The sequence below is a fragment of the Drosophila eugracilis genome, unplaced genomic scaffold (genome assembly GCF_018153835.1).
Source record: "Drosophila eugracilis isolate 14026-0451.02 unplaced genomic scaffold, ASM1815383v1 contig_1197, whole genome shotgun sequence".
NCBI lineage: Eukaryota > Metazoa > Arthropoda > Insecta > Diptera > Drosophilidae > Drosophila > Drosophila eugracilis.
Genome location: NW_024571981.1, coordinates 1,148,588 through 1,176,525, shown reverse-complemented (window position 1 = coordinate 1,176,525; position 27,938 = coordinate 1,148,588). Strand labels below are relative to the sequence as shown.

At 36.9% G+C, this 27,938-nt stretch overlaps 1 protein-coding gene across 13 annotated transcripts; it reads right to left on the bottom strand.

The window, feature by feature from the left end:
- Positions 1–274: 274 nt before the first annotated feature.
- Positions 275–27,023, bottom strand: LOC108115457 (GTPase-activating protein skywalker). 13 transcript variants are annotated; one of them, XM_017226895.2, is made up of 13 exons: positions 19,536–19,792; positions 14,174–14,749; positions 9,875–10,077; positions 9,602–9,806; positions 5,045–5,169; positions 4,636–4,964; positions 4,398–4,569; positions 4,029–4,058; positions 2,988–3,074; positions 2,461–2,517; positions 1,620–1,778; positions 1,307–1,527; positions 275–1,244 (listed from the first exon to the last, which is right to left on the bottom strand). In XM_017226895.2, exons 2-13 carry the CDS (start codon positions 14,337–14,339, stop codon positions 1,103–1,105), a joined length of 1,896 nt encoding a protein of 631 aa, XP_017082384.1. In that variant the 5' UTR covers positions 14,340–14,749; positions 19,536–19,792; the 3' UTR covers positions 275–1,102. The 13 variants fall into 13 exon arrangements, with proteins under 13 accessions (XP_017082384.1, XP_041674605.1, XP_041674604.1 ...); XM_041818671.1 differs by lacking the exons at positions 14,174–14,749; positions 19,536–19,792 and adding an exon at positions 26,471–27,023; XM_041818670.1 differs by lacking the exon at positions 19,536–19,792 and having other exon boundaries at positions 14,174–15,518.
- Between the last annotated feature and the right edge of the window lie 915 nt (positions 27,024–27,938).

The following is a 27,938-nucleotide window of genomic DNA, read 5'->3' as shown; positions in this document are numbered from 1 at the left end:
CGTTTTCGTTTTTCGTTTTGAGATCAATTGCACATGGGTGAGAGCTTTCTCTACACTTTAGCTCTTTAGCCCTTTCCTCATTTTGCACTTTGTTCTAATTACAAATTCCGCTGCTTTTGGGGCATTAGCTTTTATATATATATATTTATATAGATAATTATATTTATCATTTGGAAGCTATATAACTAATATTGTATATATCTGTAGTATCTGAGCATATAATTCGCGGCAGCAGCAGCAGCAGCAGCAGCTGTACTAATCGAAAGAGGTTTGGTTTTGCTTTAACTATATATTTTGCGACCAAATGGGAAACAACTTTCAGAAACATTCGGTTGTTTTCTTCTTCAAATTTACAAGTTACACTTTCTATACACGTAGCAATAATAATATTAATAACATTAATAACGAATTCAGTCAAGTCAGTAAATTTGGTTTACAGAAAGAAAAAAATACAATATTTATAAACTAAATGAAATAATAATAACGCTAATAAACAATAATGAAGTGTGTTGCAGCCCATGTTTTCTGGTGTTGTTTTCTGTTTTCTGCTTTCTTCTTTCAATTTTTTAAGGAATATTTTTTCTTTGCTGCGGTACATGGCTATAGAAATACGTTGTACAGTTAGATATACACTTTATAATAGTTCATTATGTATATATGCTTGTATAGATATCATGTATATATATATATATGTAAAGGGGTTATAACAACTAGGGTATTGTAATTTCAAAGCTTTGCGTTTTGAAACATTAACTCACAGAGTATTTCCATTATATAATATATAATTTGTTTTAGTTTCTTGCATCTTAGCATTTTTTTCATTAACATTTAACATTAACACGACGACGGCGGCATTGGCTGCTGCTTGGCCACTTTCGATACATATTTATAAATAAGTTTTTATAAATGTTTACACATTTTCTCATCTTGGTATCATCATCAGCGTCCGCCAATAATGGGCGGAAACGAAAGCAATCTGTAGGTGTTTTTTGAGTGGGTGTAGGAAACGCGGGGGGAAGGTCGAGCAGGTTTGCTGAGCACTTGATCATCGGCGGGCAATATCGGTCAGACTGGGGAGGAGTTTCTTTTTTCCTTTTGCTTTTTAGATGCCCACGAAGCCGTAGACCTCCAGCACCCGGATCTCGAAGTCGCCCGACGGACACAGCGGGGGATTGTTAAAGGTCTTGCAGCTATCCGTCTTGCCAAAACGTATGTTCTCATCCATCCAGATGGCCTGACCCTCACTATAAAAAGGAGTAAACATTTAATCAATACATTATTTGGTAATCGAAATAGCAAAACTTACCCGCCACCAATGGTTATCATTTTGGAGTCGGCCGCCATAAACAGCTCGGAACTGTGTCCCAGATCCTTGTCGCCCTCAATGCCCACCCATGGGTACTTGGCTCGCTCTGGATATAGGGAGAACAAAAAGGTTTCGCCGGTGCCAAAGTAGGCCTGTCGCTGGCCCTTGTCATCCTTTACATTTCTTTCAAACCAGCGGGAGGAGCAGTAGGCACCAAATACCTAGAACCAAGGATCATGATTATGTGAGTAAAGTTCAGATTCAGTTACCCTAACCCGATTGACCTTGAAATGCCACTGAATTCATTACTCACCTCATTATTGCACGTCTTGATCATGAGCAGCGTCGGTTCGTGCTGCTCCACCCGGACGTAGAACGTGGTCAACGAGCAGCCGTGCTCCTCCGTGGTGTAGAGCAGCACCGGTTGGTACATTGTTATCCGCACGGGTAGCCAGGACCACAGCGTGAACAGCTATGGGAAGACGAATGACATATTTATTAGCAACTTGTCTTAATCAATTGGAGGCTTTATTTAAACTCGACTACGACTACGAGTAACGTATTGAAAAAGGGGTAGCAATTAGCCAATGACAGAACAAAATACGTTGGCGTGGGTAAAGTAGAGTGAAAGAAACATGAACTAAAAGGTCAAAAAATCAACGAATAACAACTAAAAGCCAGGTGGTTATGTAACATATACGAGGCAACAACTCTCGATTGGGTCTAAAAACTACAAAAATAATCTACGGCGCAGTTAATTTCAAACTGTAAGCAGCAGCAGCGACGGCGGCGGCAGCGCAGCAGGTAGCGAATCTCAAACTATGGCTCGGCGGCTCTCAAACTGTAAGCTGATTTATGGTTTTTATTTTTTCGGATTTTTAGATTTTCACGACTCTTCCAATTCTCATATGAACTGCAGAACTACTAACATTTAATGACTGCAAGGACAATGACACTTTTACATAGACAAAGAGATTTGTCCAAAAATATTTCTAAGACGGCACGTTTTTCTATCTTGAATTTTGGATAGGATTTTTGGAGGAATTGCATTCACTTTTAATGGAATGGATTTTAAATTACGGAATGGATGGAAAATGGCAATGGAAATGGGGAAAACAGGTTGGAGGGTTTTCAATATGCAATGCAATGCTTACAAATTGTCTATCCGTCCAGGTTTTTATGAAATTCTTTGTGCCCGGCAAACCAAAATGCTATGAAAAAGATATAGATGGATATATAGCAAAAAATTATATGCAAATATGGCGGATGAGGTCTTGGGGGACACATGAAAACGACTTATGGCTAGACCGTTCTAGACAGTTGTGCTACCTGGCCCTCGTAAACTCTGTATCCTAAAATAATCTGGCCAACCATGATGTAGATTGGGGTTGGGATTATTGGTTAACATAACTAAAACTCAAAGGAATTGATTTACAAACGAAGACTTGCCAATTCTGCATTAAATTAAAAGAAATAATAATATTCTGTATAAAAACTAGCAAACCATAGAAAAAATCAAAAACTCTGGCACTTCATGCAGTTTTTGTGACTTGAACGGTATATGGAATCAAAACGTGAGCCAAAAGCTTCTATAGATAATGGAGGTATATATATAGTTATTGTACGATTAAGAGTGTTTTGTGTGGGTATCTCAGTGGAGTGGACTTTGACTTTCACTTACATCTTCGTTCTTACAAGCTTGACTTTTCAGATTGTGTATGGGATAAACGCCCATCGCGATGGCTCTATGACCGGGCGACTTTTCGCCCTATGGTTTTCATTTATTTTTTAATACATAATCATGATGGATGAAAATATTTAACAATATGCACCCAAATGCGGCAAATGAACCCGTGGAAATGTATTTCATCGTTATCAAAAATATGTATACATTGATCAAGCGTACGCAAATTTATATTCATATTTTGCAATTATTATTATTATATTTTTTTTGGTTGTATCGTTAATTTTCATTCATTCGTTGCCAAGGCAGCAAAAAAAGGTACAAGAAAAATAGAAATAACGTTTTTATATATAGATTTCAATATAAGGAGCAATTTCACTTGAGGATTTTTGTTTGTTTATGTATCTTTTGTATTTTTGTATGTGAGTTTTGGCTTTGCAATATATAATTTCTTTGTTTTTTTTTTTTTATTACAACAAAAAGCAACAAAAACGAATAAAAAGCTGTACTGGTGTAGTGTGGGTGTGGTTATTATAGATATGTGGTTATTGTTGAGGCTGTGCTTTGGCTTTGATTGTTAAGTAACGTAACGTAACGTAATGAAACGTAACGAAAGTGGCAGGAAGTTAGTTCATTCGGCAAAATAATAATGTGACGCAGGTCAAAGACAACACAAAAGTCAAGTGGAAGCAAAACGAACAAAAAAATCGAGTCGAATTGGTTTTGGTTTTGGCAAGAGATGTTTGGGGAGTTAACTGGACTAAAACCAAATCAAATTTTAAGCCAGTTAATTCCGAAAATAATGTACATTTCGTATATACACAGAAGAGTAAAAACTTCCTAATTTCATGCTTTGAAAACTCGACTCGGGAAACTTAAGTAAACTGAAGAGCAGATTCAAACTCATTCAAAGATAGTGTATGTGCGTGTGTGTTTGTGGAAAGAAAACCAACAAAACAAGCAGAATCAATCGAACATCGGCATTATCAGTATTGTCTTTATAATAATAATTTTGTATAGCTTTTTCCAGCCTCATACCAAATTGCGACAGCTCTCGGAGTGCAGCTTCTGGTTTTTGTTTATTTTTTTGGGTGCGTTGTTTCAGTATCAGTTTCAGTTTCAGTTTCAGAGTTGAAGAAGAAGTTGTGAGAGGAACATAAACAGAAAACGAATAAAAATAAATCAGAGTTTTACCATTAGACAAAAGGTGTTGGCTTGTGGTGCTGTGCTGTGTTTAGATAGTCTTAAATTTGGGTCATTACTAACTCAAGGGGAATGCCTAACTCGGTTTCTGTTTGCATTCTGTATACTGTACTTGGTATTCTTGTATTCTTGTATACTGTGTAATGGTGGGGGGTTAGGAGGGGCATGTCGATTGGATTTATTAGGGATTGTATATCTACATACCTCTCGGATGGTCAAGGTGTGCGACATCATTTGGATGTTGACCTGCGACTGACTAGTGGGCAGATTATCACTTGAACGCGATTTGATTAATTGCTTCGAACCGCTGGTGAGCACGGAACGGCTTTTTAGCAGCATTTCAGTCTTGATAAATATTCTAGAAATATACTGGGTACTGGAATTGGTAAGAGAAATTGCTGTTAGTATATCAACTTAAAGATAATATAGCTGTATAACTAACCTCAGTCCCCTAATACTAAACGCGGCATGGAGCAGCTTCGCCGGTGACACTGGTATCTTCTTGCAGAACTTGATCAGCGCATTGCCAATGTCATTTTTAATATTATCCGGACTCCATTCGTTGTTCGACTGGCACTCCTTGTGAAACAGGTTGAGTATGACGAGGGCGACGCGGTACAGAACCTTGATGCCCTCGTGGAAGTAGCAGTCCATGATCCGCACCAGATGCTGGAAGGGTAGACCCGCTAGAATCCACCAGCACCAGTCCATGAAGATGCGCTCTAGCTTCAGGCCCGGGCAAATACGTTGGAAATACGAAGTTGCACTTTTCTGTAGGAATAAAATACCATAACTATTGATTAGCATTTGATCGATGGGTGTGCTAGGTAAAGGGGGTCTCTATCGCTTACCGTGTGCTTTTTGGCTATCTGCATCACCGTCTTCCAGGTGACCTCGTGCTGTAGTTTGGTTTGATTGATGAATACCTTCTCCTTGCTGCCCACCAGACCAGCCAAACATATGTACGCCTCCTCCTCTGTAAGATAAAATCGAATTTTTATACATTAAGTTTATATTTTTATTGCCATTAAACAATATTCATTTTTGTTGCCAGATATTAAAATATATTTAATATATAAACCTTAATAGTTATCAACAAATTACAAAACCAATGTGTCGTATACGTAATATTCGATATTCAATACGCCCCGTTGGCACTTGTAAGTGAGATCCCAGTGGCAGCTTCTCTAACAATTATCTTTTTAATAACAGGCCTAACCTTAGCCGCAATTTATGCAGCCACCACTCCCACACCGCATCACCCTTCTGCCAGATCCGCTTCTAATTTAATTGTGGAACTGCAGCAGCTCGACTTATGGCATTTGTGGTGGACGAAAGCGTACTTGCAAGGTGATGACAGGGGAGGGGTATGGCCATATGTAGTATATATATATAGTACATATCGAGAACACTGAATTACCGCAATGACGCAGCGCAAATTAAATTGAGAATGCGTTGAACATCCGTCAGAGGAGTGCACTTTGACCATCATCATAGCCATTTACCCAAGCTCTACCTACTCCTCCTCCTCCTTTACCACAATTTTCCATAATTAGCTGGCACAATTTTTCCAACAACCCTGTTGTATATATACTCGTATGTGTGTGTATGTTCTGATTATTTGATTTCGAAATTAGATCAAATTATGCAATGTCGAATGGCTGGCTATAAATACCCTCTCGGAGTTTTGCTCGAGTTGTTTTTCAGACAGTCGTGAGCGAGTCATTAGCGCACCTCAAAATATATTTGTCAGGCATTTAAAATGTAATTGTGCAAACACCAGCGGCCAATCAATTAGCAATTACAATTTTAGGATTGAGGGTGGACTTAAAATTCAATTTAGATACTGAACCGACTTGAACTTCTGTGATAAGGAGTCATCGGATTGATTTGCCGCATTACAAAGTTTAATTAGTTTCAAATGCCTCGCGGAGTAAACAAAGGCCTTATCAGCGGATTTCCGTCTTATCAGTGGATTATACTGGCCCCAAGCGGTTCGACTTAGTTCCCCCCACATTGCTCTCAATCCGCACCAGACCAGAGCGGAGTCTATATAGACTTCGCTGAACTTTATCTTTTGGAGAAAGACGGCCCAGGAAGTGCGAAAACAGGCGCCAAGTTTATTCGATATTTAAGAGCCCTTTTTGCCATTTATAGAGCATGACGTACGCAAAAATTGCACTTGAATCAATCTGCCAGCCAACATTTGCATTCAGCTCGGCACAATTCAGCTCAAATTTTAATGACCCATCATCATCATTATCAGTCTGTGAGCAGCGAAGGCGGCAGAAGTAAACAATTTCCAATTGATATTAATCAAAGAACTGATGATGCGCCGTTTTAAAGCTCTATGAAACTGGTATCTCTGATATCTCTCTTACTAAGATGTTTCAGTTTCATTTAAATAAACGACAAAGGTTGATTTGCTAATGAGAAGGAATTATAAGTCAGTCGGACGTCAGAGAGCACGTGCCGAGTTATTTATGAGACATAAGCCAAATCTAAAAATAACTCTAAGATAGTCTAAACACCCACCGCCCAGATAGAAAACAGGAATCCATCTGCTTTTCCACTTTAATTAGCTCAACAAACTCAAAACATAAACAATGCAAATATTTTAAGACAAAAACAAAAGCGGAAAGTGGACGCCGAGCGCGCACTTAATAAATTTAAATAAAAGCGAAAATAACATCTTTGAATTGCTAATCGGATGTCAGCTAGAAGCTAAATTTACCAGCCATGAAGAAGTTCGGAATACCCTTAAAGGTAAAAAAGGAGTAAGAATGATAAGATATACAATATTTCCCCTCTCCGAGGTTACAGAAATAACACGAGATATAAGTCATAGCCCCTAGTTACATCTAGAAGCAGCCTTGAAAACCCTTCGCCATTTCTTTTGTTTACTTTGGCTTATGAATATATGAATGAAAAAGGCCAGAGGAATGCAAATTGAAGCAGCGGTTCACTCTCTACCTGTATCTCCAAGACTGACGTCAGAATGGGGTGGGGAGGCCATTAAAGCCAAGTACTATGAAGAATATTCCATATATTTTAATCTGAATTGTGCGTGCCCGGCATGGCCAACTAACTTATTTGATGTGATGATGAGCCACTCCATATAGAAATCGGCAAAAACAAATATACGAGTAGGCACACACCAGGCCAGGCGACAATGTTTGGGCAGGGCGCAAAACACAAACAATGGGTAAACGAAATAACTGATAAAGAGTGGAGAATGGAGAAGACTAGGAGAATAGAATTGGCAAACAAAACCATAAACGAAAGAGTACACAGATGTGCGCATTTCCATGTTCCGTCTGAGTTTTATTCGAATTTTATGCTCACGTGTTGGAATAATTAGCCGAGCAGAAAGCGAAATCTAAGAAATATGGTTGGTTCTAGAACAAAGAGAGGAAGAATATATTACAGTTTGATGACTAATCTGATTAAGATATATATATTCCTCAGACTACCTTAAAAGTATGTCAGTAAACTAAGCAACCCAATGTGGCCTTGAAGTCCCTCCGTTTATTTGCGTTCTTCGCTGGCTTTTGCTCTGTTTACTTTAAGTGGCTAAAGGCGAAATTTGCAAATTGCAAAAGAAGACGAATCAAACCGAATCGAATTGCAATGACGTCAACGACGACGAAATGCAAACAGGCCGACATATGCATACGGGCTATCCATATCACTTTAAACATTTGTTTATGTGCGACTCTTGAACTTGAAAATGCACAAATGAAAAAAATCCAATAAAATATATTCCATATTGAAATGCGTTGATTGAACACACAGCTCTCGTTTTCATTTTTATTTCATTTCGAATGCCCTTCGCTTTGACACTTTTTGGCCATTATTTAGCCTTTTCATTGCAACTCCCGTCTGGCACTTTTCTTGCAATGTTTACGACAGCAGGGAATGTGGTTTACAAAGTCAGGCAAGGAAATTTGTTTTTCAGAAATATAACAATGAAAAAGCAGTTCCTCAAAATATTACTAACATTTTAAGTAAACAAACTTTATTTCCACCCAAAAACCTAAACAAAATCGGATTACATTGGGGTAGAGAAGTTGCCTTGAAATCTTGACCGGAATCGAATATTTTCATGACTGCCAGACAGACACAAAGGAGGGCAAAAGTATTTCGCACAGTGTAAACAAACCTTCAGAATGACAAGCCGTCTGACCTCCGCCTCATCAAAATCATCTTATCAGCAGCTCCCACAATAAGGCGCCTACCTATATATTTTCAAATTCCAAGCCAAATCGAGATAATTTCTATAGAGAGAGCATATTCCCAGACTAAAACCTTTGATAGATACAAAATTTCGATAGATTGTCTCGTAATTTCTAAAATTGGATTCCAGTTTGGGGGGCTCAACACATCTGCCAATGATTAGATTACAACTGATAATAATTATCGCAATTAGGGAAAGGTTATCACTGGGTCAGGCACATGACCAGCTGTCAGTTTAATCTAAGGATAGGCCTCCAACTCAGTGATTTGCGTTTTCCCATGATGAGCTTCCGAAATTGATCTCTGAAGGTTGCAAAAATCTCGTTTAAACTCAAAATTTCCCCATATTAATTGATGGACCAGAAGTTCAACGGAATTTTTACTCATTCCGAAATCTACACCTGACTGGATGAAACCAAATTCCGGGTAAACAATCTGTACTGTAAGTTAAATATTCTAGTTTTTTATTGGGTCGCCAACAGCAACAATGAGCTGGTGATTAGCTGATAATAAAGTAGTACGAAAAAAGTGTTCAGAAAGCAACAACAAATGCGGAACTAAAGCAGACAGTTAGACGTTGATCATTTGACTATGGTCAAGTACAGAGGGTGTACAGTGCGAGCTATAAGTATATATGAAGTAAGGGTGAAGGGTAAGGAAAATGTTACAAAACTATCAATTCAGTTAAAGGAAAGAACCTGTAGTACCATATCTATAAGAACTACTAACTAGTTTAATGCTCAAAAAATTGAACTAAAATTGCCAATGCTAGATAGACTTATAACACTGTCCTGCACTGTATCGACCCTACAAAGGAGTAACAAGATTTACATTAGAAATTATTTGGTGGCTCATTGCATGTTGGCCAAATCAATTAGCCAGAAAATCACGATACATCAATTTGCAACCAGCTGCGATACGAGCCGAGATTCCCCTCTATATATAGTATATATATCACATATATATATAGTATATAGGACTATACAGATATATCAAGGGGTCTCTGAAGCGTTGAGCCTTACAATTGTGCCACTTATTTTTGTGTGCTTTGTAGAGGCGATAAAAATGACTCGATCAAATATTGACATTCACGTGTGCCCGATGGAGTGGAGTGGACTGGAGTGTACAGATTGTGTGTAGTGTAGTGTAAACGCGGCATTTCGATAACTTACCCGACATGAAATGCAAAAGTATCGATGTAATTGGATACAATACTGGACTGTAGGTAATATCGGGGCAGTCGTAGCCCAAGACATTCACGATCCGATCAGCCACGGCCCTTCCCGTGCTGGTCAAGTGATACGGCAAACAGTGTGTGGCATCCACAAAGGCGGGCAGCATGATGGGCTTCTCCGACAGCTCCGTGGTGCCAAAGACCTAAAATATCAAGAAAATATATATTAAACATCATAGAAACCAGTTAATGAATGGTATTGGACACTAACCTGATGTACCATCTCCCAGTAGAAGCCATCCAGCATTTGCTGTTTGGTCTGGTGCTGGGCACACAGCATCGGCCATAGCTGGGATCGGATCGGGGAGTTGATGGGCCACGAGTTCTCCCTGAGTATGTTCTTCACGTCACGTTTCTTGCCCTGTTGCAACAGCTGTTGGATCTCGGTGTAGGAGCGCAGTGCCGGCTCTTTGCCTGTAAACACAAAGATAGGGAAGCACCGATTAGACATGGGGTTAGATTAGAGGTCCTCCGTGGGAGGAGATTAAACATAAATAGGGCACTAATAGAAATACTTAGTCTAAAAAAAGTGATATGAACTATTAACTGACTTCCTCATGTAAAGCCGTCAACAATCTCAAACTACGAGCTATCATTTAATCCCCAAAATGTTTGCACTTTACAGTTGATAAAGCGACTTAAAGTACAGGTCTAAAAATATAGTTTAAAATCGATTAGTATTCAAGCTAATCCCACTTAGGTTAGGTCATTAACTCAAACTTATCCCCTGGTCATGCAGATTGTAGATCTAAAAACACATTTAGAGACCTCAAGTGGTCGAGGCTGCCGTTTTCGGTATTTCTGGCACTTCACACGGCCAATCATATGACACGATTGTTATTCGTTGTGGCCAAGAATCGAGGTTCTTGAGGTTATCACCGCTCCATGGAACAAAAACCATTCAAATGGCAGTGCCAAAGGAACCTTCTCCACTATCATCAAAGTCGCGAGGCGCTTTAGACCAACACAACAGCTCAAGATATAAAAATACTTGTGAAAAGCGATCGATAAGTAGTTAAATTTTGTGTGTTAGGCAGCGACATTACTCACGCCTCGAGTGGTCAAAATAAAATACTTGAGAAAGTGCATCTGATAAGTGGAGCATTGATAAAAAGTATTATATTTACTTATGATGAACATGCCTGGCCATAATTTTATTGGCCTTTGCTCACATTTTTGGTTTCTGGACTAGTTTTCATAATGTTTCGCCGAAGCCTAAAATTTCCCACAAATTAAAACTATCAAGTGGCTGGAATTTATGAACTCTTGAGGGGAGTTTTTGTTTTTGGGAAACTTTCTAGTTAGGAATTAGCCACATTAAGAGCTTCTATCTGTTAATATCTTGGTAAACTAGTAGAAAAATCAATAGATCTCTCCACAAACTTGCATTATCTATCATTATTTTTGCTGATTTGAAATAAAACTCTCAGAAATTACTCATTCAGTAAGCAAGGGCATTAGAAGTGCAACTATCTGTCTGCTACTTAAGTGCTGATATTACGTTTTTGCAATTAATAAATTAACTGATTACGTTTTCAGTTAATAACTTAATTTTGTTGCTAATTAAACGAGTTACGTTTTTCGAAATGGATTTATTTTTAAAACCGAAAATACTTATTTTTGAGGTGAAATTAACAAAATTAACACAAATTATCCAGAACCCTAATAAAATTGTTGACTCTAACGAATATAGACGCTACATTCTATATACCCCCCTCAGGTTTTCAAGCAGATGTGTCAATTAGGCGACAGCCGTAGATCGACTATCAGCCCGGTCAGCTGGTCAACTGCGTATGTAGGACATCCCCAGAGCCAGCACACTCCACCCTCCATGGCCACCTCAATGCTACACTGAACCTCATCGTGGCTGCCATATTGATTAGCTATCGGCGTGGGGGTAATTGATTGCACTGTGGACATGTCTCATTACAGGCAGCGACAGCTGATCGATTTTTGCATGCCCCGCTCTTATCGGCGATAGCTGCTGATAAGCTAGAAATCCAGGAATATAGCGCCAGTCAGCGTCATATCAATATCGCTCTATAAATCAGATATATATACACTAACACCCCACTGATTTATTTGCTCACTCGCCATTAATAGCAATTTAAAAAGTGCTTAGAATGTAGCTAAAAAATGAAAATCTCTCACCATTAGGCCAATAAAACTGCAACTAGCACTATCAAATTGCTCAGAAGCGATAAGATATGGGGTATATATATAGGGTATATATAGTGATTGCAACAAATGCAATAACAACAAGAGGAAACGCTATAGTCGAGTGCCGCGACTATAAGATACCCGTTACTGTTTTACAAAATTTTAAAATATTATTTTGCTAGTGGAAATTCATAATGCGCCACCTATTGTCAGAGGAAGTATGTTGAGTATGGTTATAGTGACGTCACTCCCCATGTAAGGCCTTATAACTTAATTTCTTTATAAACAGCGAAATAATGTTCCGATTTGAAAAATCTTTGGTAAATCGATAGATATTAACAGAAATAAGTTACACGAGGTCAAACGAAGGCATTCATAATAATATTATAGACGCCACAGTTTTCCGCGGTTTGTGGGCGTTAGACTGGGCGTGGCTGGATGCAATTTCGTGGCAAGTTGCAGAGGCATCTCCTTAATACGTGTTGCTAAGCTAAATTGTGTAGATTTTATAGTTTTCGAGATTTTTGCATTTTTGGTTTTTCGGGTTTTGTGGGCGTTATAGTGGGCGTGGCTTGATCGGAAAAAAACAATTCGCATTGGGAGCATTAAAGAAACCTACATGCTTAATGCGAAATTTTTATGTTTTATAGTTACCGAGATATCAGCTTTTCTAGAAAATCCGAAAACCGTCTTTTGAGCCGTGTGGGCGTATGGGTGGGTGTGGCCGGATAGTTGTACCACGTTAAGATGCGCTGGCATCTAAAGATTATACTTTCTGAATTTCAACTTTCTAACTGCAATAGTTCCTGAGATTTCAGCAATTTTAGTTTTTTGCGATTTGTGGGCGTTAGAGTGGGCGTGGCAGGATGTTGTAATAAACTTGCGCTGTCCCGGGACCTCAAGAATCTTCATGGTTAATCTCAACTTTGTAACTGTTGTAGTTCCTGAGATCTCAGCGTTCATACGGACGGACGGACGGACGGACGGACGGACGGACGGACGGACGGACGGACGGACGGACGGACGGACGGACGGACGGACGGACGGACAGACGGACATGGCTCAATCGACTTCGCTATTGATCCTGATCAAGAATATATATACTTTATAGGGTCGCAAACGCTTCCTTCTATCTGTTACATACTTTTCAACGAATCTAGTATACCCTTTTACTCTACGAGTAACGGGTATAATAACCATAAAAACTGGTATAATTGAGTGAGGCTTTGCTTGTGGGGGTAATTAATCCCCATCTACAGCATCTCTCTAGCGGATCCATTTGCATTTTTTTGTTCGAACAACCAATATGGAAATACTGCGATGTATATCGTCACCATGGAGACTGCTCTCAACATTCCATTTCCACATTTCCACTCAACAGATGCAGCAGTAATTTTCCTATCAACGCAATCAATTGCATTTGTGGGCAAAAACGAAAACAAAAAACAGAAAAACTACATCATAATTGGATATTATGTCAGTTTACGAACACTATCAGCTATCACTAGCAATTTATTCACATATTTTAAATACGATTAAGTACGCTTAAGCAATCTGATTAAGAGCGCAAAACGTATTGCAATTAAAACTGCAATTATAACGAGAGGCAGAGAGAGACCACATAGCGGATATCATTTCCTTTTGGCATTTGAAGCTTTTATCGCCTTTAATATTATTCATTATCATATCACACACGAAAATATCATTCATTGTTTTCCACTTCACCTGGGAATTTTCGGGAAAATAAAACACTTTTATTTCCGCAGATGATCGATTTTCTGTTTTGTTTTTTGTTGTTATTTTTTCATACATTTTTTATTACCGAATTAAGTTTTATTTTGGAGCTAAATTTACATATTATTTCGTGAATGTTTGGTAAACAAGAAAATCTGTTCAAGGCAAATGATGATAATTCGAGGTTGTAACTGGAGAAATACAAGAAAACAATTTGAAATAAATTCGAAATTTTATGAAATTTTATAAATACAAAATTAGGTCAAGTTTGAGATTTTCTGATATTTTATTCATAATTTTTTGGGAAATTATCTAAGCAAGGTTAATGGTGGAAGTGTTGAAAGAACGGAAAGGAAATTTTTAGTTTTTAAGAACTGTTTTTCAAGAAATTTCGAAATAATTTAATGGGATTTTTAAGAGCTGTGAAGATGTTTTGATATTTATAATTTGGGTTTTATAGAACATGGAAATTCTTAGAGTTTAAATCAACTTTTTAGTCACATATTTCACTCTCCCTTAAACAAAGTTCTAACACAAACTAAGTTGGGATTAAACTATAATCATTTTTATTACTCTCCCGTTTTGGCCTTGTGCTTTGAACTCTGTTTTTTATTACCTGGACTGAACTGGAAGCACTGGCATTTGGTGGTGATGTCGTTCGAGCTGGCCGCAATGAAGAGCGGCAGCTCGAAGAACTTGTCGCACTCGGGATCGACGTAGACACTGCTGCGCCGGCTACTGAACTGCTCCAAGTCTTTGATGCCCAAGACTTTGCCAACCATTTTTCACACTATATTTTCGCGACTCTCTCCCTTCGTTCAGTTTATGTTTTTGGTTTTTATTATTTTTATTTTGTTCGATTTACACAGGCTGATCGTTATAAGGCCTTAATTTTATTACTATTTTGTTGATGTTTTTTATTTGAATTTTTGTTTGTTCACTCGCTTTTTTGGCACCGAGAACGACATCATTTATGTAGATTTCAGTCTCTCTCGTTTTTTGCTTTTGTCTTGCTTAATTTTTGTATTTTTTTATACACTCTCCTCTGTGCCCTGACGTGCTGCCTTTTATTGTTTTAATTTATTGCGATCTGCAATTTGCTGTCGCCCGAGCAGCGACGCCGGCAGCACTTGAATTTAATTTGCAGCACATTTAACATTTAAATTTTCAGTTCACATCTTTCGCTGGCTCTCTGTGTTTTTTGTATAAAATCGACAAATTAATTTTAATAATTTTTTTTTTTTTTCTTTACGAGGGTTGAACAAAATCATTAAGCATCCCGCGCGATATTCTCGATCATTTTCGAAGCGAAGAAAATTGAAGTATTCGCCGGGAGTCAGATTTCTCGAACGGATTTTTGACGTGCGGAGCGTTCGGATGCGTTCGGGGTTCTCAGATATTTTCCGGCGTACAGGCCGGTTTCATTCCGTAGGCCCCCTCTTTCTCAATGAAAGCTCCCGCGAAATACACAAAAAAAAAAACAAAAATAAAACCAAAGAGCGATCGAAAAACCTGGCGCGTGCAAGCTTTGCAATGAAGCTTTTTCATGGGGTTTTTGCTCTGCTCTTCTCTATTCTATTTTCTGATTTATTTTTGCTTTCTTTTTTCTCTCCTATTCTCCGTTGTTTGTTTGTTTGTTTGTGCATTTTACTATCGGGCGCCATTGAGCAAACAGCTGTTTTCTGTTGTTCTTCCTCGCTCTCAAAGCAAAAAGAGGAGAATAGCGGCAAGGAAAACATCCAAATCTAGTGTAAATACCTTTTATAAATAGCCTTTGTGGGAAATTTCGTAAGCGGATGGCGGTTGCAGAGCTTGGAAAATCCCAGGCAAGAAAAGAAAAGAATTCTCTGGCATTCGCTGCGTATACGTAACATTAATTTATGACCATTTTTCCAGCTACCTATACACGCTTGGCAAGATGGCGCGGAAAATTTTTATAACACAAAATCAAATTTATGGCGTAACCTCAGAGTAAGTGGAATTTTTCTATTTTTCGGAACGGATTGGGAAATTAGTTTTGAGGAAAGAATTTGCTTTAACAAAGGAAAAGGAAAGGGAAAGAGAAATAAATCTAAACTACAAATATTTATGGGAGAATATTTTTGGAGAAATTCTGCGTAAAAGTGCAAGGGGTAAGGAAGAGCTTCTTAGATTTGAACAGGAAAGCTAATAGATAATATCGGTCAATCTATCAGAAACAAAAAACGACTCTTCGCAAGAGGCAAACGCTAATGAGTCACACAAAGATATTTTCAGAGAACTAACTAACAAGAAGCTGCTAATTTTGATGCCTCTTTCAAGTTCATCTTTTCAGTTACGATCATTTACATTAATCATACGACCCATAGACCCCATTTCTAACAGATCGAGATACTATATATACTAATACAAAGTACAAAACTGAATCTACATTTCTCAAACACCTCACGTGATGCCTTTTCTTCAACGCATTTCAACACACTTTCCGTGGGTTGATGTTGTTTTTACTTTTCCACCTCATCCGCCCATCTTTTTTTAGCCTCTTCACAAATTGAATTTTCACATGTTTCGTCAGGCGAAATAAAATAAAATAAAATAAAACTTAAGCCAAGTCAGCCATTTGTTTATACCAGAAAAGTATAAATACAAAAGGGGAAAAACAAACAACGCGTGGCCATTGGCCATTGGGAAAAACGCTTTTCACGACACTCACAGATGCCACCGAGCCAATGATTAATTAACCAAAATTGTTCAAAAAATAAATATACAAGAAAAATGAAAGAAAAACCCCAACAAAAACGTATATAGGGTGATGGCAATTATCTTTGACTTGGCTGTATCAGATTTTATAGGATATTTTATATATATTTATGAGCGAGGGATTGCCAAGAATTCTGGCGACACTTAAGTGCTGCCCCAAAACACCTTTGAGAACAGATATAAAGATATAGATCTGCGTTGGTGGGAACCACACCTCCTATATATATATAACGCAAACAATTTGCGCAATTCTTCATCTCTAGTTATAGGTTTCGTGGTGGGGTAAGGTAAAAGTCTTTCCAAATCAGTCAAGGTGCCCATAAAAAGTCTACCAAAATACGCTATCAGAGCCTAAATGGCTGGTAATTGGTATTACCTGAAGTGGCCATAAAGAAATTACGTTTACAGATAACGTTTGCATCGCAATCTTTATGGATCAGTGCGATCAGAGATTATAACTTTGTAGAAAATGAAAACACAGAGGGTGCAATAATCAATTAACTATTTGATTAAATTCAAAAGTAATTGACGTAGTTTATTAAGAACATCGTGAGCTTCCACTTATCTTAGATTAACGTGACTTGCCGAAACCAATATTTAATTCTCATAAATTATTAAGAGTTAATAATTGTATCACTGGGCCAAAGAGCTAAGAGTGAATCTTTTAATCCTCTGCGCTATCTTTAACTCGAAATCAACAAACAAAACAGAAGGACCAGAAATAATTGTGACATGATCTAATCTAGAATTTTTAGCAATAGGAAACCAACAATAGAATTAAGCAGAATCGAATTGAAGGAAGGAAAACCGTGTTGAAGGGGCCACAGCGAAAGGTTAGCGGCAACAAAAACACATTCTGGTCATGCAAATTGCAAATTGCAATTGCAATTGCAATTGCAAGTGCAATTTATTACATTTTCCCCTCTGACGGCATTGCTGCTGCTGCTCTGCTGCTGCTTCGCTTGCCAACCCCAACGGTCGATGGCAAAAACAATTGCCGGCTGCAGCTAAATTTAATTTGACAACGCTTTTCATTTTGGCAAACTGCAGATTAATGTTGTTATTGTTGTCAACCAGTAGTGGCCCTCTCCCCTATGTCGCTTTTTACCCTTCCAAATTGTCAGCGTTTTTTCGGCTTAATTGCATCGCCCAACAAGGCGGCGTCATTGTGGGCCAAAACAGACGGCAAGCCCAAAAACATAAATGACAAGAGTTTGGGAATCCACCTGAGGAAAAACCTTCGGATCTGGCGGAAAAGTGTCGCTTTAATTTGATCTTAACATTGCCAGAAAGATTTTATAGGAAATTGTGTCATATTTGCATATGAAGGTAAGTCATTACACTTCTAATAGAAGTGACTAATAATCATAATACTACTTACTATTTAATAAACAATTTTTATTTTGCAAATTTTAACCTAATGAGTCATAAAGGTAGCAAAAATTAAGAACAAATATATAACCTTATAACCATAAACAGAAATTGGTAATAATTATTTATTCTTGGAAATAAAAATACAAAATTTTTGACAACTTGTAAATTGCGGTAAACCGCTTGATAATACTTAAAACAAATTTATTTATTTCCTCGAATTGATTTATTTAAATTATTATAAACCTCAACCAAATCAAATCGGCAAATATATCTTCAACTATATCACATCTGTCCAAATTATATGCCTTCCCCTCAGCGCATTTTTGAGAATAATTAAATAAAGGGTTCGGGATCGAGATCGGGTTCGGTTACGGTTTCGGATTCGGGCTTCAGAGAGAGCAAAGTCAACGAGCCTGCACTGCCTCTGCCAGATTGTTCAGATTGTTTAGCACGCGCTATAAATATCTTGGATCGGAACGATCGACCGATCGATCGGTCGTGAGCTAGCTATTTGTCAATTAGCACCAGTCATATATTTCAGAATTTTCGAGGGACGAGCCACATGACGGGCGACCTTTGCTATCCCCATATCTCGCCTGGCGTTATTTGGGGGATGGATTCGCCAATGGGTATTAATTGGCATTCCATTTAATAGGATATATATACAGCACATAAGTGGGCGGCTTTGGGGGTGGTGCCCTGTTGGTGTGAATCGATCTGATTTAAACCAAACCACGAGCCTTTGCCGTGTCCCAACAATAAGGGAAATTAATTAAGTTATTGCCGTGTTAACTGCTATAGACGCCTTCTTTGAGCCTGGCACAGAATGTATTTCGTTTTTCTCCCCTTTAAGCTCCGTTTTTTTTTTTTTTTTTAATGCTGCCGTTAAACTGGTTTAGGCCTTTATTTACTCATATTGCACTTTATCGTATTCATTTCGATTTTATACATTCCGTTCAGTGGGGTCGATTTTTTATTTATTCGATATTTTTTTGTGCCCGCCGTGTGTTTTATTAAATACAGCACGTTTCTTTTATTATGGGCATAATTTAGCATTTCATTAAAATGGCGAATGAAAAGCAACAACGAAAACCTCCACAATTCATTCAGTTGCGATTGTTGCGGCAACTGTTTGCTCTAGAAAATCAGTGTAAACAAACAGTGTGCTGTTTATATTAATCGTTCTCTTAGCCCCGTTTTATTTATTTCTGCAACTACAGGCTACTATAAAAATGTGTATTTAAACTGAAATTACACTGGTAAAAATAAAACTCAAAATTTATATTTATTTCAAACAAAATCTCCTTTTAAAACACCAATAAATCTCAGTTTAAGCGCCTTTTGCACAGACCACATGGCGTATGCGCAACGCACTGTCATTAACCATATAGCATTGACTGACTGATCGAGTGACTGACCATTGAACAACCGAACGCAACGCACGAGACTATGTACACATAAAGGCAATGTTTATATATTATAATTTATCTTGTTTTTATTTTTTTTTTTTTTTTTTTTTTTTTTGTATTTTCTCGACTAAAAATGTTGGATTTTTCTCATGTTTACTTTTAGGTTTGGCAGCTAGGCGTGATAATTAACGAGCCGTGATTTAAAAGTCGATTTTGCTTTTAATGTGCATTCCGATTGCAATTTTGGAGGCTGCCACAGGTGCACAGGAAGAAATTTTCATTACTTTATGATTGCTTGCTTTAAAGTTGATTTTGGTAACAAATTCCAAGGGTATTATAAGATTTAAGTTAATTTTCATCAGTGTAGTTTGATTTTAACATATTAAAATTAAGAATCAGTCTAATTTTCTTTCTGTGCACCCATTTACCCATATATACACATATTTACACACGCACTTTGCAAACATATAAAGTAATTACGTTGACACGCGACTTGTTTCGAAAAGTATTCCAATTTGTTTTCTCGATTTTCTTTTCGTTTCGCCTCTTCTCCTTCTCTTTCGTGATTTGACAGTTGACAACTTTTGGGCATATATAAAACTACGATCGATCGGCCGAGAGACAGAGACAGACAACCACCGGGCCCGAGGGTTGATATTATACTGAGATTAAAGTTGAGAAGTCGCCAGCGATCTTTGAAATTTACTCTCTCTCTCTCTCTTTTGATTCACCAGAGAAAATGAGAGAGTGACCGACCGAAAGACAGGTGAACGATGCATCGGGGACACACATTTTCTATCAAAGCTTTTTGGCCCATCGAATAAAAACAAAAAGCTGTCTAATTAAAAGCTCAACACAAAATATCAAATAAAGGTTTGTTTTTTATGTGTTTTTTTTCTTTTGGTTTTCAACTCTCAAAAGTTCGTTCAACTGCAGCGAAAAATTTGTTAAAGGGGGGCGCGTCTCGTAAAATGCATTACATATGCCGGAACCAGTTGGGAAAATATTCTGGAAAATTATCATCGAAGCGTGCTCGAGACAAATTAACCATTTTACACGCCCACATCAGCAATTCAATGAGCCATAAACTGTATATTCAAATCAATAGAGTTATAAAAGCAACCGTTTTGCTGGAAAATAGCAATTGATCGCATTTTTAATCGCTATTGAAATTAGCCATAAGGCAACTTTGTTGGCCTTTCATTGACTGGCATCATGTGATCTCAGATCTGTGGTTATTGAATCGCCCATGCGATGCGGTAAACCAATCAAAGTGTGAATCAAAAGTGTCGCATTTGCAGACAAGTGAGCTGGAAACGAAGACAATGGACCGTGAGATGATGGCAAGGTGTAAATCTATTAGACGGCCGCATGAGGAAATCGCAAATGAAATGAGTGTCCAGCTAATTGTTCAGCAACTAATTTGCATAATAATTTTAATAAAAACATTTATTTTTTATTATCCAAGTTTTATTGCTTGCATAAATATTAGTTTGACAGCACAGAGATGTGTAGTTGAAGAATAATACACTTCCTTATGTAATTAGTTCAATTTTTTTTTTTGTAAATTTAATATGAAAAGTTTGTCAAACTTATTCCCATTTTAAATTACTAAATAAAATAATTTAAAAATGTACATCACTATTCACACCTTTAAATACATTTTCCATATTTAAGCTTCTGTAATAAACCTTAAAAAATCATCTAAAAATAACAAATCTGAGACCCTCACCATAAGCCACTACTGTAAGGCCACAGTCGTGTCCGTTAATAAAGGTAACACATATGCACACCCGCTACAGCAATGGGAAATTGAGTTGAAAATTTAAAAGCATACTTTGAGGCAGCTCATTAAAATACAGCCAGCGGCAACTCAATTATTCTTTCCACACATGCACGCACACATATGCTTATGAGCACTCAGAGAAAATGCAAAAATGAATAAAAAAGAAGCAAAGGGAAAAGAAAACGGAACAGAAAAGTAAATATAAAGTTTTACGATGCAAAAGGCAAAGTGTGTAAGCACTGGGAAAAATGGCCGGGGCCGGGTGCTGCCCCAACAATACGCTCTGTTATCTAAACAGTGAGAAAAGCAAACAATGTTATCGCAGGCAGTGTAAAAAAAACGAACGAACAAGAATCGAAAAAGAGAGCGGTCGGTCGAGCTTTATCCACCGGCATATCTCTTTAGCTTTTGTGTAACTATATTTTAAGAATTTCTCGATTCTTTTTCTTTATGTTTTCTTTCTTTTTTTTACTCTTTCAAATAATATAAATATGGGGTTTTCCACAAAAAGTAAAGGTAAAAAATATTACAAATATGCTTGGATAGCAGAAAGTATAACATCTTAAGAATACTAAGACTAAATTTTTATAAAATTTAAACATATAAAACTGCTAAAAGTAAGTCTTGTTCTGTTGACTTAAATAAATTTAATCTTTGTATAAAATTATTATTAAAAGAATGTTAGTAATGAATTCAAAAAGCAAATAACCCATCTAAGGGTATACAAATCTCCTCTGTCTAAAATTAGATTCTTTATCTCTTCGTTTTTTGGGCTGTATCTCGTATCTTCTCACACATTTGAAAACCAAAAAGCATGTAAACAAAACATCAACCCAAAGATTGCCTAAAAAAAGCTTACTCTGTGCTTAGTGACCTCAAACACCTACAAAAAAAAAAAAAGATATGTGTATATATCTTTTAGCTATGTACTCATACATTGTGTACATTCATCTAATTAGAGGCGCCGCCGTTGACAGAGAGTTCAAAAGAGCAGAAGGAAAACGCAACATAAAAGAGAAAAGGTTGGGTGGGAAAGGAAATCAAGTTAAACATTTCCCATTAGCAGAATTTATCGATTGATGGCTATAATGCTAAAAGCCGAATGGCAAAAATCAATCAGTTGCCTGGAATGTTTCTCAATCGGCGGCCTTATAATATCATATCAAAAGTAAATTTGAACATGTGTTAAATGTAAGGCAAAGCCATCTGTCAAATATTTTTGAGTAAATATTTACGAAATTACACAATCCGATTGCTAAATAAACTATCCCTAAATACAATGTTTTTATTTTTGATTTTTTTTTTTAGAAATTAAAACCTTTTAACAGATTTTCACTGATCAAATTTTGTTTTGCAAATTTTCTTTGATTTATGTTTTGATGTTTTTTTCGCCTCATAATTATATTGCATGTTCGACGAAAGGCCTTCCGCTCCTAATTAGAATCGAGAACTCAGCGACCACCGCCAGAGGAGAAAAAAAAACACATTCACGATCACTCGACACGCAAAGTATCGTGATAGAGAGACAGAGAGAGGCAGAGACAAACAAACAGTGCCATTAATAAATAAACTCACCGCCCTTTCACTCGGCTCGGCTCTCCTCCGTCATCCAAATCCCCAACCAGATATCCAACAGGCCAAAGCTGTTGATTGTTTTACGACTCCGAAGATCAAAAGACAAACGACAAGTGGGCGTGGTGGTGGTTTTTTTTGGGATGTTGATTTAACGGATTTGATCTCTGAACTTGGATGATATATAGAAGAAGGAAGAATTCTCGTGAAAGGTCCTACGTTAATATTATACAACTAATTAACTATTCTTTTTACTATCTTATTACTGTTGCAAACTACTAGAATTTTACTAGATTTTCTTGAATTTTATTTCATTTCCACATAACCAGAAAAAATCAATAAATAAAAATGAAATTTAGTCCCAAAAATACTTCTTGCTTAATATATAGCTGACCTAAATAAACACACCCTCAAGCAAAAGCTTCAAAAAAAAGAAATGTGATAAAAATGGCCATGAACATTATATCATATGATTACCCCTTTAAAACCTCTAATTCGTTATTTTGTTAATCTAATCAACAGCGAATAAACTTTAAAATAGAAAACCAGCTAAGGTGGTTAGTAACTCCTAGTATCGGTTTCGGGTTTACCTATTTAATTTCTTAATTTTTATTTTACTTTCGTTCTGGGGCAGCGGTCAAAGCGGTCAAAAGAAATGACAAGACACCGAAAAAGAAAAACCCCATGAGTTGTATATCAAAAATGTATACTCAGGAAAACACACACAAAATGAAAAAAAAGAAAACACAATTTGCTGACTATAAAATATGCGAATGAGTGACTTATATAAGAGATTTGCAAATTGCAAGCTCATCAAATCAGCCAAAGAATCCTCTTGAAAACAAATTAAACAGAAATTAACTAAAAATAAAGACAGAAACAAAACAAAGTCCCAAAACGAAACAAAACATAAATAAACCCCCCGAAGAATACGAAATAAAACCAATTTGCAAAAACCAGTTTTAGTCAGTTACAAAAGTTTCGAGACTCATTATTCGGGGCACACTTTTTGCACATTTTCCCTCACGCAGCACGTGAAATAAGGTGGGCGTGTGCCTTTGGTATCTCTGGTATCGGCAAAATCGTATCTATATATAAACAAAGGATCGCCAACCGCCGATCGCCTGATCTGTGGAAATTTTTCTTTCAATTCATAAATAAATAAAATGAAATTCCTCAATTTTTATTTTTTTGCTTTTGTGGTTGTTGGAAAAACATTTTTCCAATCGCACAAGTGGATCATAAAAAATGCCTCTTGAATGAAAATTTATTTCCCCCGCATTGCCAATACATAATTTGGTATTAAATAGCAAAACAAAAAATCATTTTTCGACGTCAACGACGGGAAAATATTTTGTTTCCATTTGCTTGCGTAAGCAAAAATGTTGTTATTGCTAACAACAAATAAATTTTAAATTTTAAGCCATAAAGATCTGAATTTTCGCTTGCTATTTTTAATATTTATTTCTTTGTTTTATATTTTTAGTGTCTGTTTTTGGTAGGGAGATGGCACGTGGCCAGTATGACACAGAAAATTAACCAAAATTGTAGAGATATTGGTATGGGTCTTAAAGGTGGGGAAATCAAAACATTATCCTGGGAATTCCAATTACCTTTTTGTATATTGGAAGTATATTTGTTAGTGGCAGCTATAATAAAGATTTTGAAAGACATTTTCAATTCTTAAAACACAACCACCAAACATCTTAATGCTGATCATAAATTTAATCTTTTCGAAATAACATAAAAAATAGCATTAAAAATGATAGTCACATGATCAGCGACTAATACAAATTATTAAAAAGCCTCGGGAAAATAAGCAGAAACAAGCACGAGAGTGATGAAAAAATGGAATTTATTTTTAAACAAATTAATTGGCAGCTGGCCAAGTGCCATAAAAACGTGAATGTTTTTATTTGTTTGCTTTGCCCACAGCACGGGCCAAAAAGTTCTATACTTCGGCGGGGTTCATTATGTTAATCGAATATTCGGTGCTTATAAATGGAATATAGATATATAGATTGCAGATCTGGCCACGTCGCAGAGGGTGGAGATTTCTCAATATATATAATCGGTGGGGATTTATCCCTATACTGCACATTATTCTGTAAATCAAAATCAAGGCCAATGTCGTAAGGCGAGAGGGGGTGGCTGCAGCACTAATGGATTGCACCGCTCGATTTCCTTTGGAATCGAAATTGCATTTAGTGGCTTTCGGCTTTATGGCCTGCTGGCTGGCGAGAGTGAGTGGTTAGCCAAGTTAAAAATCAAAGGAAAACGAGCACGTAAATTATCTCGCCATATAAAATATATCCGCACATCCTCATTCTATAATCATTTGCAGCGTAAACAAATTATTTTTCAATCTCTAAAATTAAATCGCATTCGATGGCCTATTGAAATAAATCGATTTGGCCATTTGATCATTTGCTGAACGATTTATTTTAATCTTAAGACGCATTTTATTTGCCAAAAACTTTTTAGGGAAATATTATTTTATTTATTTTAAAATTTAAATAATTTAAGACATTCCAGGGAGTGAGCAGTGTAAAATAATTGTACAAAATGTCAGTGAATTTACTTTAAAATTAAATAAAAAACCTTAAAAGTTTATGTGCAAAAGAAAAACTGATTTAAAAATATATAAAAAAAACGGTAAACTTCATGTCTTTTCATTTTATTATAAACACATTTTGTTAACCCCCTTAATGGCTTAAAATATCAATTCAATTTTTTGTACTTCGACATTTTGCATTCAGTAATTAAATGCAAATAAAAACCAAAATCAAATATACACAGTAGCAATGTTTGACGTGCAGCTGCCAGCGGGTTTTTCTCAAATAAAAACAAACACATTGATTTTATTTTATTTCATTTCACGGTTGCATGCTGCAAGAGCCCCAGAGATATATACTATATATACGAGGTGTGTTCAAAAAGTAAGGTGACTCTTCAAATTTCGCGAATTTCAAATTTTTCGATTATCGAAACCTTTTAGAAGTTATACGAGGTGTGTTCAAAAAGTAAGGTGACTTTTCAAATTTCAAATTTTTCAAATTTTTCGATTATCTTCAGTTTTGGGAACAAGAAAAAGCCACATGGGGCCAAATCCGGTGAATATGGTGGCTGAGGCATTATTGTGGTGTTGTTTTTGGCCAAAAAATCCAAATCCTTTGATCCATATTTTTCGATAGCAAAAACGCCGAGCTCGCAAAATAACTTGTAACTTTACGCCTCTCACAACCAAACAAAAGAGGATGTTCCATTGAAACTTGGTACAGATGTTAGGGAAGAGTGTACCAATATAACAAAACAAAAAAATCGATAATCGAAAAATTTGAAATTCGCGAAATTTGAAGAGTCACCTTACTTTTTGAACACACCTCGTATATATATATATATATATAAAATATCCAGTTGGGGTGCTGAGTTAATATATTGAATCAGGTTATTTGCTTTGTTAAAATTGCGAACATATTAGCTTTGATTATTTTCAAATACCTATAATTAATGAATTTCTGTGTTTACGCGCTGTTCTCGCTCGTTCTCAGACTGTTTATTGATTAAAGTATCTTGTAGGTTGCGAAATAAAAACCAAACAAATACACTTTTGCAAAACAAATAAACTCAAATTTACCACTCAATGAAACATGTGCCTCAACAGTAGATCATCTGATTTTCTGTTTATATTCGGAAGGCACGTGAAAACTCATTAAAAGTTAGGACCCCAACAGCGATAATACTTGCAGTGTTTGTATTACAAAGATATTGTTTAATCACTATTGTGGTATATGCTTTTTATAAGTTAATATATATGTATTGTTTATATTAAGTTTTAAAGTTAACGAAAGAGGTAATCAGTTTAGAGAAGTGATATCGGACATATTGAGCTTTACATTACCCTGCAAATCGAATAAAAAAAAAACATAGAAAAACCTAAAACCCTTTACAAACAATCTGTTCCATAAAAATCATATGGCCAGCCCCATAAATATTAAATAAAAAATATAAAAAAAAAATCATTAACACTTACCAGTTTGCTTTGGTAGATTGTAAAAGTCGAGGGTTTTGATCTCGGACGTCTCGACATGCGGGGCGAACCCCTCGTACAGGTCGCTCTCCTCCACAATGCCGCTCAACTTGTCGGCCTGGGAAGAGGCATCTCCGCCCCGATGGTATGGCATCTTCTTAGCCAGGTTTGCGGTCGGTCACTCCGGGTCGCTCCTCGCTCCTCGGTCCTCTGTCAAGTTTTTGATTTGGGTTTTTGCCTCCACTCGAGACCTCGCTAGCACTCCAGGCGGCAGTTCTTGTGTTGGTGAATTTCCTTCGTTGTTTCCGTTTGACTAGATGGCTATATTTTGCTTTTGTTTGTGGCAATCAACTTGCGCTTCGTATTCGTAGTACTGTGATTATATTTCTATTTTAATATGATTTTATTGTTGGCCAACTTATGGAGACAGAAATACTCCAATACGATGATGCCGCGCGGAATTCATTATAGTAAACGGATTTAGCACGAATACTGCAAAAGCATAGCTGGGTGTGTGTGTGTGGAATAATCCAAATCTGCAATGATATAGATATCGGGGAAAGTTTGTTTATTATTTTCGTACGAGTATATCTTTCGAATTGCCGGAACAAACAGCTCTGGAATCCATCAACATCATTCGGCAGAGATAGCCAGCAAAAAGCATATGGAAACCAATCCTTCGAATTCGGTTCAATGACATGACCCATCCGAAGTATAGAGTAGATAATGCCAGAGGCCCCACTGGCCCATAAAATACTTGGTCCGCTCATTAATTGCGAGGCGGCTATAAAAAGCCAACTGGCCAGATTTATAATATACGTATATATAAAATCGCACGCATATATAAGACGGTTTTTTTCTCTGTTTGCTGTTGAGGGTGACTCTCTACCAACAGCAGCCGGTTTCATATCTAATTAAGCCCCAACAGAAATCGGAAAAAACAAAAATATTTCACTTGGCCGTAAACAAATGTAGGTACTTATATTATACAAAGAATTGCTAAGTAATTTATTTAAAAGATCATAAAAGTTGAATGGATTTTTGTGCTATATTTCTGGTTGAATTCCAATAAATCAAGGAAACATATTGAATTTCAGGGAAATATATATTAAACACATTGATGTGGCAAGAATTAAGATGACTAATCACGTTTTTCGGTGAAAATCCCTACACCGTATTTCCCCTAATCACTTTAAGCCAACAAACCCATTTAGCCTAATCAACCGTGGCACACGCTGCGTATACTAGACATTCAACTGCTTCATTTTCCGCTCTCCACCCATCATCACGTTTTCGGGAACTAAAGACCAGCTATTTATCTAAAGTGTTTCCCTCTTCTCCTCCATTTTCCACCGAAAATTACACGCATTTTTCGTTCTGTTTTCCTCACAATTCGCATGCCAAACGAGCGTCAAAGCAAACTAGAAATTGAATTGCAAATTTCTAACGAAATTCCGGACACGTATCGAAA